This window comes from Bactrocera neohumeralis, chromosome 5 (assembly GCF_024586455.1).
Source record: "Bactrocera neohumeralis isolate Rockhampton chromosome 5, APGP_CSIRO_Bneo_wtdbg2-racon-allhic-juicebox.fasta_v2, whole genome shotgun sequence".
In the NCBI taxonomy this organism is placed as follows: domain Eukaryota; kingdom Metazoa; phylum Arthropoda; class Insecta; order Diptera; family Tephritidae; genus Bactrocera; species Bactrocera neohumeralis.
Window position 1 is genome coordinate 72,321,264 of NC_065922.1, and position 16,885 is coordinate 72,338,148.

The 16,885-nt window shown below is 31.6% G+C and overlaps 1 protein-coding gene and 1 long non-coding RNA gene across 2 annotated transcripts in view; one reads left to right on the forward strand and one right to left on the reverse strand.

Moving 5' to 3' along the window:
- LOC126758198 (uncharacterized) overlaps positions 1-16,885 on the reverse strand; it is a 165,368-nt gene that overhangs the window by 140,842 nt on the left and 7,641 nt on the right. The window contains 1 exon segment of the mRNA XM_050472316.1: positions 10,136-12,600. Within this exon segment, the coding sequence (XP_050328273.1) occupies positions 10,136-10,246 (111 nt within the window). The 5' untranslated portion in view covers positions 10,247-12,600.
- The window catches only part of LOC126758223 (uncharacterized), a 196,122-nt gene that overhangs the window by 114,027 nt on the left and 65,210 nt on the right, over positions 1-16,885 (forward strand). The gene's annotated exons all lie outside the window — the stretch shown is intronic.

The following is a 16,885-nucleotide window of genomic DNA, read 5'->3' on the forward strand; positions in this document are numbered from 1 at the left end:
CCAAAGTAACCCCTTAATATTCGAACAAATTGCTTAGATCGGACCTCTAAAGCATATAGCTGTCATACAAACTGAGCGATCAAAAGCAAGCTCATGTATGGAAAACTTATTTATTTGACAAGATATCGTCACGAAATTTGGCACGGATTGTTGTCCAAAGTATCCCCATAATCTCCAAAAAAATTGCTCTGATCGGAGCACTATAGCATATAGCTGTCATATAAACTGAGCGATCAAAAGCAAGCTCATGTATGGAAAACTTTTTTATTTGACAAGATATCGGCACGAAATTTGGCACGGATTATTGTCCAAAGTATCCCCATAATCTCCAAAAAAATTGCTCTGATCGGAGCACTATAGCATATAGCTGTCATATAAACTGAGCGATCAAAAGCAAGCTCATGTATGGAAACCTTTTTTATTTGACAAGATATCCTCACAAAATTTGGCACGGATTATTATCCAAAGTAACCCCATAATCTCCAAAAAAATTGCTCTGATCGGAGCACTATAGCATATAGCTGTCATACAAACTGAACGATCAAAATCAAGCTCTTGTATGGAAAACTTGTTTATTTGACAAGATATCTTCACTTTTCTCTACAATTTATTTAATTCTACTCTCGTTTTCTTGATTGATCGCTCAATTGGTCTTCTGTTGCTGTTCACCCCAAACAATTTACTGAATACTCGTATAACTTCGCCTACGTCATTCAGCCTGAAATGTTCCCTGCATAAGCACATGCATGACATCTACATCTGTATACATATGTATGTATGTAAATTAGACTTCATTCATTGCTGACGTCGCGCTCCATTTTTTTTTGTACACTACCCCGCCTTTTGCCATTGCTGCCAGTGTTGCATTCGGTAGCAAAAAAAAACCTGCCAACAGCCAATTCCGTCAAACTAACCGATTGTCGAGTCGAGTACAACAAATATTGCAGCTAGTTAATTTTTGTGTTGTACTCGAAAACTGGGGCAATGGCAAGGATGTTGCTGACGTTTTCAATGCACACACACACACACACAAACATGCACACATACAAAAATAGTTGTATATGTACATATAATGAAGGCTTTGCCTTACAGTGAGCTGCACAAGCGCATGCTGCTGCGCTATGAACACAATATTTGCTGTTGTTGTAGTTGTTGTTGCTTCTCATTCGGCAATTGTGCATTTTGCGGTTATTGTACTCCAACCAACTTCATGCCACCGCCACTTCCATTAGGTCAATCTGGCAACTCGGTTTGCTATTGTACCATTTAGTGTTGCTGTTGTTGTTGCATTGCAATTTACGACCGTGCCTACATTCGGCTATTACCGTTAAGCGTGCATACTCATGCAGATATATGCATTAAAGCCAGTATGTCGACATCCAATCAAGCTAACGCTCAATCATAACCCTTACCACACACACCCACACACACAAACGCCGCTGTCGCATGCCTCTCTCGCCCACTTGCCGAATCGAACACTATCGTTGTAAATTCGCGTTACCCACTACACATACTCATACCGTTGGCTGTTACCAATTACCTGTTCAATTTATTTGGTCAGCCAGCTGACCGAACGACCGACTTAACGGTGCATTTACTCGACGACACCCTTTCGGTTATTGCGTCATTAATGCCATCCAGCGTCAAGGCTGGGCGGCGGGGCGTGCGCGACACGGCAAGCAGTATTTTATTAAGTTGTTCCTGTACGAGTGAGTCTGCGGCTGCACTGCACTGCTTGTGGTTGTGTGTGTTTGTGTGGTTGTGTGCGTGTTCGTTCATTTTTTATTTTCGCTCGCAAGTGCCGTTCACGCTTGAAGCGCCGCAAAAGTTGTGGGGCGTGGTTGTGTATGCACTTTATGTTACGGTTCAGCGAGCAGTTGTGGAAATTAAGGACAACTTCTTTGAGTTCGGAGTTCATGTGGAAGAAGTTAAATAATAAACATGTATACGAGAGATGAATGGACGGCGCAAGGTGTGGACGGCCACACAGGCAGGGCACGAGTGCGAGGTTGTGAAGTAACATTTGCATCTCATTACTGATTTTCATGCGCGGAATAGTGGCTGAGTTGTGAACGGATTAACAGGCGAGGCACGAGTACGGGGTTATGCGCTCGATAATGGAATTATTTCGGTGAAAAAGGAGGATTGAAAATTTTGTGTGTTGGAAAATTTCAGACCAATCTGTCTCCTCCTTGTATATGTTTGGGTCAGGAATTAAGCTTGAAGCTACAGCTAAAGTCTTACCTCGCTGGAAGGACTTTTGTTTCGAGAAGATAATGAACAAATCGCTTTAACTCTCTTTTTCTCTCTCTTTAGCGCTTTTGATATCAAGAGAGACTTAGATTAATGGATATTGAATAACTGAGATCCCAATGAAACTCTCAGTCAATATTGTCTTAAAGAATCTGAAAGAAATATATTTAGGATATGAAGAGTGGTACGTTATATTGAACGGCAGATCTCGAAAATGTTCGCGTGAAAACATTCTGTCTTAAAGAATCTGAAATCTATGTATGGTATGAAGAGTTACGTTAACTACGTTACTTGTAACTGTGAGTACATATGTATTAGAAGGTAGGCAAAACTATTTTTCGAAAAAAGATTTATTGGACGGTAGGCAGAACTAATTTTACCCACTCATTCCGATCTTTTGAGCGTAGGATTAGTATCGTAATAGAGCTCGTAGCCAACCAGCGAATTTATTCACTTCATTTTCGACATTTGCAAACAAGAACTAACTCATTTCCCTTGGAACAAACTCTACTTTTGTGTGTAGAAAGAATTTTCATGAACGAACAAAGGGGAAAAGTGGCGGAACCACCAAGCAGCATACACCCTTATTAGTCTTAGTAGCGTTGTCGTTACCGAATTGATAATCCTCGATCTGATAAGGGTACATAGTCGGTCCGGTTACATAGATCCGACTTTTTGGGACTGGGTCGTATTAATTTATTGAAAAAAGGAAAAAAATTCGGGTTGGCTCTTTTGTGTAAGGAGTAATTGCGGTTATATATCCAGAGTCCAATTGAAGTCCAAAACAGGCGCTTGTCTAGGCTACCATAGACAAGACTTGTTAGATGACAATTATATCAGTATTATATACTCTGTAAAAATGCTTCAGAAGAGCTTTGTGAAGTCTGCGAAAAGTAGTAGTTCCACAACTTGTTTGAGAAAGGATGAAAATTGTGCTTGGATTCTCCATGTCAATTCGATACGGTTACATAGATCCGACTTTCTTTGGATGGGTCGTGCTAATGGGTTGTACATAGTAGATAAGATAAAAGATCAGATCGACTCGTTTGTGTAAAGACTTGTTATTATGTTAAGAGAGTTTTAAGGTTAACATGAGATCTTATGTGGTTTTTTGTTGGCTCTTAGTCCGAACTAGTATCAATACAACCGAAGATCATTCCCTTATATGCTGTATAAGTAGTCTCTATCAGCTCCCAATAGGTCATTCCAGCTACCTTGACGAATACAGGTCAACTAAAGCAGTCAATCACGATTATAGCCCAAAATTCACTTTAGTCCGACAAAAAACTAGCGTTCAATGCTAAATTCTTTCCGAACCCCTGTTGCTCAAGTCTTCTATTTATGCCAAAAACTTCCAAGGACATCACAGCCATTTCACGTGCAACAACAACTAGATACCAGAGAACTGAATGAGGAAACGTACAAATTGCTCAATCAGTTCAATTGTGTGTACGCGAGCTGGATACAGAGACGCCACCGTCAAAACGATTGCTTATCTGAAAGTATACGTGCAATCGCAAGTCACAAGGCTATGTAAATATCGATATGTGTTCGTTCCGCGCCTTGCGCCGAATGTAGAGCGCAACAACAGTAAAAGTAACATTAGTTGCGCTAAATAGACGGCAAACGCGCAGGGCCCCCTGTGGTGGTGTGAGGTCACACAATTGCATATAACATGAACATTACAAAATTTCAAGGACTTTAAATGACAAATTCACCAAACAATCGCCAAGCGTATTATTAATCATACCTACAAGGCCATGTAGACTACACTACACAGCACAGCAAACGCGAGAGTGTGAGCAAGAGAGTGTAAAAGAGGATGAGAGCGCGCGGTAGCATGGAAATGAGAGGCATGGCAGGCTGTTAAAATGAAGGCAGCGCGTAGTGTGGCAAATCCTTTTGAGTGAGCGGTGGCTGCCATCGATAAACACACATACCCCAGTTTGAAACGGGAGAGTGAGCATTTCTGAGGCCTTCAAAGCGTTGTATTTAGCAGGGACGCATGTGCTGCTCTAATGGCAAATAAATATACATACATATGTATAGATAATCTGTAGCAGACATAAATTAATATAAAACGTTTGACAGTGAAATTAATTTCAACGCTTATCTATCTATAGCGTGCCTTCCTGTTTCCTTACAATGAGGAACAACTAAGGTTGCGAAGTGAGGTGGCGTGGGTTGTTATAAGAAAGGCGGAAATGAAAAGATGAAAGCGTGAAATTAGCAAATGCTTTAAATGAGATGTAGCTGGCGTTAGTGATTTGAATAATGCTTTAATGGAGTATGCTTTTAAAGGTGTATTTCGACAAATTATAATAAGGAATATACCAAAAACAAGAAAAAGTGTTTACTTCGGTTACAGCGAATGAATAATAGCCTTCATAGGTGCATTTTTTATAGCACAGTAAAAAGGTCTTTAACTTGACTGTGAAAGTTTAGTTTGTATGGCAGCTATATACCATAGTAGATTCGTTATGAACAGTATCTTCGCAGATTGTACCGTTGCCTTAAACAATTATACCTGCGAAATTTCCTAAACACCTTTATCCGCCTACCAAACTCAGCCAGCATCTTCCAAGCGGAAGTACTAGGTATAGCGAAGGCCTGCGAAGTTCTATTGAATAACTCTTGGAGGATACAGAAAGCAACCATATACAGGGACAGACAGGCGACTTTGCTTGCCTTGTCGACACCACAGATTAATTCAAACGTAATCAACAACTGCAGGAAAGCTTTGAGATCACTGGCAGATCAATTCCACTTATCCCTAATAAGCGCTCCGGGTTACAGAACATTTTTGGCAACTCAAAGACGAAAAGCTTGCAGCCTCCTTAGACGAATCCGAAGCCAAGCTAGTACTATGCGCGCTAGGAACGATCAAAAGGGAGCTTCCCAAGCATTTTGAATTAGTCGCACAGAACAGATTTGTTCCACCTGTCAACAAGCTGCAAGATAACAAAACAATTATGGCCGAAATTTGACAGATATAGAATAGAGGGCCTGCTAGCTAGGTCCAGAAATAGCATATACAAACTTACAGGTACTATCACAAGTCACTGGCCCTTTGGAGAGCAGGGGCTAAAGATGTGCTTGGCTTATAACAGTAGGGAAATACGGAACTTTATCACAAATGCGATACAAAATACTTGGGGCCCATCAGGCACCAAACCTTGAGTACTTGTCCACAAAAAGCATAACGGTTATAAGTCCTACCTACCTGACAAAAGAGCAGCTTCTTGGTGGGAAAATAACGTATGCATAATTTCAGTTTGATATCTGAAAAACTGAGGAACTAGTTCGCGTACATACAGACAGACCTATGAACATGACTAAATCGACTAAGCGCATCATCATTTATGTACTTTTTTCGGGATATAAATATCAATAATTATATCACCACATCATATTGCAGGGCAATTTTAACCTTCTGCTGTCAGATAAAACCAATTTATGACCAAAATTCAAAATTGTGCTTCAATCTGAGCATTTTCTATGTTTTATATTGTTTTTCCCGCTCCTGCAAACTAAAGAAATATCATGTTACGATTTTGCATGTTAGATGACGATGTACTCTTATATCTATAAATCAGTTGAGAATTGCAGATTTGTTTGAAAAGCGAAAGCCACTATCGCATTGGGTTGGTAATGTCAGCTCTCAGAGGCTTTTTAGTCATTCTTGCTTTTTAAGGTCTATAGAAGCAAGGATTTTCCCATGATTATAAAGAAACAACTCGAAGTGGGTCATTAGTGTTATTAGAGGAGAGTAGGGAAGTAGCTGATTCGAAGTTCGAATGTCTCTTGAAATCCCTCAAGCTAAATATTCAGGCATTTTTTACGAGCTTTTCAAAGTGCTGGATAAAATCAGAGCAGCTTTTTCGTTTCTATATGTATCTATACGACCATCACAAAAATTATGGTTTTTATAGATCACAAGCTAACTTTGAGAGCGAGTATTGAAAATTTATTAAATTTTGTCCAGTTAATGTCAGCCTAAATATGTTATGGCGTCTCTGAGAGTATTAGATAAAACCCGAGTAGAGTTTTTGCAGTTTTTTAGTACTATTATAAATAGCCTGCATTTTTTCTGCACATTTCTCTATACAGTCAGAGTTGGGGATGGAAGTGGAAGAACTATTTACAATAGAAATGTTTTTTCTACGAGAGGCAGAAACGGTATTTTGATGAGAGTTTTTCCAAACACTTTTTGCGTTATCCTTTAGACCTCAAGATTTTTTAATTGAAAGATTTTCTAAAACTTCGGTCTATTATATAGTATGTGTCAGACTGATTAGGAAGCATTCTTCGTTAACAGATATTACTAGTTTTAATCCGTTTCGAGGCTGCTTAGTTTTTCCAACTGAAAGTAGCAACAGCTTAAAATTAGTAACAGTTCAGTTGTCAAAGCGGGTGTCTCTTGAGTTTTGAATAGTCATTTTATTTCTGATCTTTCCTTCTTCAACGATAGATAGAGATTCTCGGAACGGAAACCAGCTTTCAAATTTCTTTTCGAAGCATAAATTAAACTATGTATATGGTGATTTATATTCCTAAGTAAGCTAAGAGCTCATACGTACTTAACTGAGAAATCATAAGTCGTTTACAATCAAGTTTTGACTTTCAGTTATCGACACAAAGTACAAATTTTAACCTACAAACATACATATGTTCCGAATGTGCTGTGTATTGCTTATCTTTTCCAAATATAAATGGTATTTATGGCAAATACAAGGACTGTAGATAAAATTACTACAAAAATGCATTACATTTTATTTTTAACGGTTACCACTAATCAGCATAGAATTTTAGTATAGATAACGAAATTACGCTTAGCATGATTCATAACTGCGTGTTAGGAGGGTGTAACATACAATACTTGGAAAATGAAAATGAAGACCAAATTTCGATAGAGATTTAGTAGATTTTTCTTTAAACTCGGTAAATTATTGCTTTTCGTAGAAGAACACTAAAATAATTCTCAAAATTATCAAGAGATAATGCTAGTAATAGAATTTATATATATTTTTTTTAAATAAAGCTGCTGAGAATTTCAGTTAGGTGTGACTGCGACGATAAAATACTAAGTATATACGAACTTTTTCCCGAAGATATCGGCATAACATAAGCACTGATCGACTTATTTGCGTTGCAAGCCCGTCTTAGAAGCAGAAAAGTAATTTTTTGACTTGGAACTATGAATTTACGGAGAAAGTGAGCTAACAGAGATCAGGGAATACAGTGCTTCCAACCAACAGCTGTCTCTATGAAACAAATCAAAATTCGTATTAGATTCGTTTATAGTCAAGTGAACGAGGCTGGCAAATTTTTCTGCTAAAATATGCCGTGCCGAACTGTAACCTCTGATCATTTCGTGGAAAGTAAATATAGAACTTGAAACAAAAATAAAAAATAAAATAAAATAAAAATAAAATGAAGACAAAATTAAAATCAAGCAAGTGTTAGAAAAATGAGTTGCGGCACAAAATAAAAAAATAAACAGAAATCACGATTAGTCTCTAGACCGAGCAAATGTGTGGAAGAAAATCAAAGACAAATACAAAGCAAAAGCAAACACTCGCCATGATGGTGATGATGAAGATGACAAATACGCGTCTGCAAGACGTGCAAATAGAGCAATCAAAAACGTGAACGCGGTAGGCAAACACAAACGAACGGTGCAAAGGAGACTCAAAGAAAGAGAGAGATAACAGACTTTGTAAAAAATACGGGAGCAACCAAAGCGTAAGCAAAGGAAGTCAGGGAATTCGCAGAGTGTAATTAGTAGTTAGAGTGAGGTAAAATTTGCTGTGATAAAAGTGCAGGTGAGCAGGAGCGGCGCGACGTAACGGCACAAGAATTATAGGTATACAGAGAGTAAGGAGCAAGCGTAATGACATGCCAGCAAATGCTGGTGCGTGATAAGGCTGGTGGTTGGCAAAGCCGCTAAACGACGGGCCTTCAAGCAACTGTAAAAGGATATGCGAGGTGGATGGAGGTTGAATAAAGAAATGGTGGTGCTATGGGGAAGATGTAGGTAGATGTAGCTATAGTAGTAGCGGTGAGGTAAAGTGCAGCGCCAAAGAAATAATTTGAAAAATGCCAAATATTTCAAAATATGCTTATTGCAAAATTAATTTTCAGAAATATAAAAATAAAATCAACAAATTTATGAAAATTAATTTTCGGAACTAAAAAAATAAAATAAATGACTTAATAAAAATAAAATTATTATTATATTTTTTATTTAAATTATTTTGATATTACATTTTTATTTAATTTTCTAACTTCAAAAATTTACGAAAATAAAATAATTATTATATTTATTATTTAAATTATTTTAATATTAAATTCAATAATAATAAATTTTCGAAGTTAAAAAAAAAAAAGATTTATAAAAAAGAAGTTAATTATTTTTATATTAATTTAATTAAAATTTAATAATGGAACATAAAGTTGAAAAAATATAAAAAAATGAAGTACATAAAACTTAGCTGTTTTAACTGAATTATTATTTATATAAAATAAAATTTGACACGAAAGAGATTTAATAAAAATGAAAAAATAAAATTGGAAATTTTCAAAAAAAAACATTGGAAAAATTTGAAAACAATTACCAAAAGAGATATATAAAATAAAATAAAAAAAACTTATATGATATAACATGAAAATTAAAAATTGAACAAAAAAACAAAAATCAAAAAAATTAATTATTTCCATAAAAAACTGCAAAAAATAATATAAATTAAATTTAATTATTCTAATTGTAGCAATTAATTGCATGAAAAATTGGAATAAATAAGAATTGTATGAAAATTTTAAATTTTTCCAAAAAAATGTTTTAAAAAATTCGTAAAAGAAGTAAATCGACAAAATAAATTAAAATTTTAAAAAAATATTAAAAAGGGAATAAATAATAAATATTTTGTATAAAAACTCATACAAAATTGAAATAAACGAAAATAAAAACATAATTTTTAACTTTTCTCAACAAAATATTTTAAAAAATTTATAACACAGCAAAATTGAATAAAACTTAAATTTAATAAATAAAAATATGAAAATGAAATGAATAAAAATTAATTTGTATAAAAATTAATTACACAAAAAATAGAAATAAACTAAAATAATAACGTAAATTCTAAATTTTCCTCAAAAAGTATTTCAAAAAATTTATAACAGCTAAATTTAATAAAAATTAAAAAAAATATTAAAAGCGTAATGAATAAAATTATTTGCCATAAAAATTACTTTCATACGACATACGAGTAAAAAAATTATAACATAAATTTTAAATTTTTTCCCAAAAGATATTTTTAAAAATTTTAAATACTGCGAAATGAAATAATAATTAAAAATTTGTAAAAAATGCTAAAAGCAGAAAAAAACAAATTACTTTATATAAAAAAATCAATAAAAATAAAATAAATAAAAGATAAAGTATTATATTTTCCGAAAAATGTTTGAAAAAATTATTAAAGAGAAAAAAATGTAAATAAACTAAAAACTCAGCAATAATTATTTTATATAATAATATGCAAAAAAAGTTAAAGAAAAACTTAAAAAATGAATTACATTGTTATTGTTTTCGACAAAAAAAAAGGTTTGTTTATTGTTTTTAATTTTTTTCTCGATATAATTTTTTTTATTTTATGGAATATTTTTTTTGGGGTTTTTTGTTATTTAATATATTAATTTTTTCTTCTTAATTATTATTTTTATTATTTTTTTTTTTTTTTGTAAAATTTAAGTGATAGCCGACTTAATCAGTTCAAAAAATGAGCTAAGAGCATGTAGTTTACATAAAATCTTGCAACTTAAAGTATACTTTTCGGCTTTTTGCCAACCAATTATCAAAAATCGCAAACCTTTGCGCACTCACCTCAAGATAAACATCGCTGTCCGGATTGAAGGTGTCATTCACCCGCTGAAAAGTGTAATTCACATGTGGTATTGAGTGCAAAATGCGCACCAATATGCTGGGTTGCTCCATTTTGTTGAACAATTTTCGCTATTCGTTTGCGTGTTAAAGCTGCTGTGGTTATATGTTGTTGTTGCTATTTTGGCTAATCAGTATTTGTTTGACGTTTATTTGTGATTGCACTACAATTTACACCGTTGGTTAGCAAATATTTGCACATTTCACGCACCACGCTGGTATACTTTTAGGCGTTTACACAAATCAAATCAAAAGAAAAACACATACGCATACGAAAAAAGGAGTAAAACTTTTAGTTTTGACTTTTGACGTCACAATAATTTACGCACTCAAGCAGCAAAGCGTCGAGAGAGAGCCTTACGAGAGCGCGCAAGCGATATACATACATACATATGCACAGTGCGGTGAATTTTTTAAGTCGATTTCCTTTATGTATATATATATATATGCACGAGTGCTATAAAACGTGCTGCTGTGTTATTTATGACTTTTTTAAGACAATTTATTTAGGCAAGCCAAAATTACTGCCAGACGCTCTCTCGCTCTCCTAACAAATTTTGTTGATTTTCACTTAAAACGGAGCAGACTTTTGGGCGCTCGAGCGTGTGCGTAGTATATGTAGGCAATGCTTTATTTTTTTGCATTAAACTTTTCGAATTTTTTGTGAACTTTACACTACTGCGCTTAACGTTGCACAGTTTTAGGCGAAATGTAATTTTGATTTCCCAAATAATTTTTCGCTTTCATATCATTTCATGCTTTAGCAGTAACGCTATGCCACTTAAGCGCTTTTTTTTTTGCTGTATTTCATAAAATTGTTGCCTTCTTTTAGGCGCAACACTTAATACTTTTAAATTTCTTTGTATTTCACAGAATTTATTATATTTTACCTCAGCAAATTTCACTAATTTGTTTACTTTTCGCACTTTGGCCTAACTAACGAGAGTATAGCATACTTTTTAGCGCCACAAAAATTTCCCAATTAAGCTTTTTCTAAATTTTCACAACTCGAAACACTTGCTGTATTGCAGCTTTCATTTATCTCACAGCCTTCACGTCGATTTTCTTAACTACCCGTTTTACATAATACATTGCATACTTTCGCCCGTTAACACGCGTACACGCACAAGTTGGCCGACTATTATTAAGCACACTTTTAGGCGTTAACCTGCCCTTGTCTGAAGCGCTCAGCTGTTTTACACTCCACACTTTTTTTTATTTTTGTGCAAGCCAAATCATTGACTATAGCATATTTGCAGGCGCTAAACGTCATTCGTTTATTTGAGACCTTATTTGTTTCGTGAGCGCTGCACAGCTCAGTTCACGTGACACACAAATCACAGCGCAAAGGGAATTCGCAGGACGTTGTCGTAAACTTGCGCTGCACTTGTTTGCCGATTTCAATATTTATCCACGGGTAAACCTGTATATTTTCGTGGTGTCGTGCCTCTAGAATGCCTGTCTGTCCGCGCTGCCACTACGCGCACACGATTAAATCGCCGATTTTTGTTATTTCCTTAGCAGTCACAGCGACGCACAGCATCCTCGCCAGACTATGCTGTCGACTCAAGTGCTGAAAGACTGAAACTCTGCAGCGACGACCTGATGTCTCGTTTTTCGTTAGGACCCCAACGCGTTCCACAATTTCTACGCACCACGTCGCACGTTTCACCGTCAACCGCGCGCGCCTCACTATTACCCGCCGTCACTTGGGAGTGGAGGTGGTCTTGCCGCCGCCGTCGCTGTCGCCTCGTACGCGCGCACTCGTTTCTCGGTTGTGTGCTAAATTTTCACTTTCGTTTTCACACCCAAAAATGCTGTGTGTGTGCACCTTGGAGCAGCTTTTCACTACGCTTATTATAAACGTTTTGCGTCGATTTATATACGCGTTTTTCCGATTTTTTCTAACTATATTGTACAAATTCGTTTAAATTTCACAAATACTTGCAATTTTAACAATAATTTCATATAATTTTTTTTTTTGCGTTCGCAGCAGACGCAATGCTATCCGTTTTAACGCCCGTTGACAGCTTCCTTCGCTGTGCTGCTCAGTTCTGTCAGTGGCTGGCGTTTGGCAAGGCTTCGCAGGCCGTTGAAGTCAGGCAGCTAGCCTTTGCTGCAGTCACTCGCTCTCGCGCGCAGTCAATATGTATTCTCTTGACTGCGCTTACGCTCTTTTTCTACCTAACCGCTCAGCTGTGACATTTGCTTATGGGCTACTAGCAATCCTTTTGCTTTTCTCATGAAATAATTGCTGGCTGCCTGCTCATAGTTATTTCTCTCTCTCTCTCGCTGCCTGTCAGTTTGACAGCTGGTGTGTTGAAAATGTTAGCTCTACTGACAGCTCAGTGACAAAGACGTGTGGTGAATACAAAGTTGTGAGTGTTGTCCATATGTTTTTAAAGGCGCTGTAAATAAAAAATAAGAACATTATTATGAATGTTTACAGCGATATTTCCAACTCCAAATTATGTTTATTTTTTTTATTTAATTTTTTTTTCTTTTATTCATAAAAACCGAAATTGGCAAGTCGTCTGCCCAATTTGCAATGCCTGATTTGTAGAGTTGAGTGTCTGGAATATTTTGCGCTTACATTTTTTATATGGGCATACATATAGCGCATATAATAACAATGTTATTGTTAAATTACTCATATATTTGTGTATGTACAGCGAAATACATACATACATATATGTATATTTGTACATATTTATATTTATTAAATTCTTTAAGTGAGAAAATATTTAGGAAAGCATTGGGATTTCGCTTTTTGCGCAGCAGTTAAATTTAATATCTTAAAAATTATGAATATTAAAAAAAAAATATTTGTTTTTGTTTTGTTAGTTTTAATTACATACTTTATTAATTAAAAAATCGCTTTAGTTTTAGTATTACAACTTTTTGTAATTTCTCATAGCTTTTTTTAACAATTTTTTTATACATAAAAGGAAAAAATATATTTAAATATGTACAGGGTGTCCTAAAATTAACACATTGCCATTTTTTTTAATTTTTGAAATCTTTTTTTGTTATTTTATTTACTTTTAATTTAAACTTTTCTATTGTTGTACTTGTGTTTATTTTTTTTACTTGTTTGGGTTTTATAATTCATATTTTTCATATTTTTATTATTAATTTTTTAATTATATAAAGGGTATCCTAAAATTAACGCCTTGCCATTTTTTTTAATTTTTTTGTATTTTATTTAATTTTAATTTTTTATTGTTGTATTTTTTTTTAATTTTTTTTAAATAATATTTTTTTAAATATTTTTGTTCCAACATATGCAAATATTATAATATAATGTATATAAAAAACAGTAAACATTTGTTTTATTATTATTTATATATTTATTTAGTTTTTAGTAATATTTATTTTTTATATTAAATTTTGGTATATTATTAATATTGCTTTATTATTAATGACATACTTGTAAACTTCCTTTCTTACTTTTGAAATCTTTGTGTGTTTTATATTGCTGATTTTTTTTACCTAATTTTTTACTGCTTACGATGTTTTAATTATTTTTAAAATTTTTAGTTTTTTATATGTCTTTTTAATTTTTTATATAGTTTTTTTTAATTTTTTTGTAATTTTCTAGATTTTATTTTTTAATTTTTTTATAAAGTTTTTTTAATTTTTTGTATTTTTTTTAAATGTTTTTAAAAGTTTTTTTTTTAATTTTTGGGGCATTTAATTTTTTTTTTAAATAAGGCTGTTTTTATTTTTTTAAATTATGTTATTTAATTTTTTAGATTCTGTTTTAATTAAAATTGGTTTTATTAAAAAAATATAAAAAACTTGATTGGTAATGTTTTTTTGTTTTTTTTTTTTAATTTAATTTTTTAAAGCTTTCGTTGATTTATTTATTTTTAATTTTTTTATATTTTTCTGTTAATATTTTTATATAGTGTTTTTAATTTTTTTTTTTTTTTTAATTTTTTTATATGGTTTTTTTAAGTTTTTAGGTTTTTATATTTTTTCTATTTGTTTGTTTTAATTTTTTAGGTTGTTTTTAATTTTTTTTAGATAATATTTTTAAATTTTTTAGATTCCGTTTTAATTAAATTTGTTTTTATTAAAATAATATAAAAAATTTTGTTGCTAATGGTTTGTTTGTTTTTTTTTATTTAAGTTTTTAAAGCTTTCGTTGTTTTATTTATTTTTTAGTTTTTTTTGTATTTTTTTTAAATTATTTTCTAGTGTTTTTAATTTTTTAGTTTTTATATATTTTATTTTTATTTACCTAGTTTTTTTTTAGTTTTTAAGTTCTTAGGTTTTATCTTTTTTTGATTTTTTTGTTTTAATTAGGTTGTTTTTACTTTTTTTAAATATTTTTTAGTTTTTTAGATTCTGTTTTAATTACATTTTTTTTTATTTAAAAATATAAAAGCTTTATTGCTAATGTTTTATTTGTTTTTTGTTTTAATTAATTTTTTAAAGCCTTCTTTGTTTTATTTATTTTTATGTTTTTGCAAATTTTTTTTATAAACATATATATTTTTTTATTTTTTTGTATTTTTTAATTTTTTTTATATTTTTTAATTTTTTTTTTAATTTTTTTAGATTTATTTTTATTTTTTTAAATGTTGTTTTCATTAATTTTTTTTAATTGAAAAAAATAAAAAAAATATTGCTGGCACCTATTAGCATTTAATAATATTTATTTAAGTGTTTTTCTAAATAATTTACACTAATTAAAACTTACACAAGGGGTGTACTTCAAATGAAGTAGCACTACTTCATTATAAATCGAAAGCAAATGTTTAGCTGTGGCATAATTCAATAAAAACAACAACAAAAATATTCGATAAATACTTATCAAGTATATATACATATTTCTATATTCACATATACAAGTACCTACTTACATTACTAAACGCATATCTATGAATGCACTCACAACGCACATATTAACATATTTTACATATATATACATATATATATGTATATTTATAACAATTCATTATGATCTCATACTTCGTTAATTGTTTATTCAGTTTCAAAGTGCAAATAATGAAATCAAAGACCGTAAGCGCATTTAACTGAAGTTGTATATACATATGTACATATGTATGTATATATGTATATATATGTAAATGTAATGTATGTGTGTAAAAAATTTGATGCTTATGGAAAATACTAAATATTTTTTAATCGAGGTAATGTATGTATATGGTGAATCATATGTTAGGAATTAAATTTTTCTTATATATACATACATACATATAAATGAAAAAATATTTTTTAAACTTATATTGCTATATACTAGCATATATGTATGTGCTAGTTCTGTGTTTTTTTGTTATTTATCCAGCAATTCGAGCACTAAAATCACGCGGCATAATCTGTAATTACAGCCTAAGCGGCATAGCTGCATATCAATGCGTTAGAAAGGCATTTGAGCATGCTGTTACATACATATATACATACATATACAAATATAGAAGTATATAATGGTTATTTGCTAATTTGATTTTTTAGCAGCATTTATGCAATTAACAGCATAAAAAGTTAGTAATTAGTGTTAAAAATATTTAAATTTCAAGGGAAGGGCCTAAATGCTTCACAAAAAAATGCCGAAAATAATAATATTAATGGAAAGAGTGAATAATGGTGAAACTAAAATATAATTCAGCAAAAAAAAAATATGAAAAAATTAGTAAAAATATAAATCAGTAGAAAAAATATTGAAAAAAAACTTAGTAAAAATAATTGATTAAAAAATTTAGTAAAATAGAATTTAGATAGAAAAAATATTCAAGGGCGAAGAATGAATAGAAAACATTTATAAAAAATATATGATAAACTGAAATCACTATAAAATATATTTGAAAAAAAAACAATTTTTTCAACCCAATAAATAAAAAAAAAAATGTTAAAAATAATTTAGTAAAAAAAAAAATCTTCGAGAGCGGAAAATTAATAAAAAAAAAGTTATAGAAAAATATGTTAAACTGAAATTACCAAAAAAAAATTTTTAAAAATTTAATTTTTCTTCAAACCAATAAATATTTAAAATACAACGTAAAAAAATATAAAAATATTGTTGAAATATTTTGAAAAATGTGTAATAATTAATAGCAGATAAATAAATATTGTGTGGTAATTAAAGAAAATGCCTCAATGATTATTTTTTTTTTTACTGAAGAAAAATTAAGTGAAAAAATATTGTTTAACAAAACAATGAAATTGTATTCTATTGTATGTATGTATATAATTGCACATTTTAGCATTTATTTTATACATTTACATATAGTATGTACTATATTTAGTTAGCTACTACATACATACATAAAACCTACCTTTTATAAAAGCCTACTTAAGTGTTTCAAAGCTTGGCAAAAAAGCACTAATTATTTCATTAACATAAAAATCTAACTTCTTTACTCCATCTATGCGCTATTTTCCGGTGTATTTGTGTGTATTCATGCGACTTCCAAATATTTTTAATGCCTTTGCATAACTCTTAAAAGGCAGTTGTTAATATAATGCTACCATAAATGACTGATCACCCAATGCTTAGTTGCTGAATGCCGCAATTGGCGCTCAAATATGCTGACATACATACATAAGTACATAAAAACATACAAACATATATACATACATACATTTATATCTACATTCATACATACATAAATATATATACCTATAGTATATACATACATTTATATACCTTCATACCATATTTAC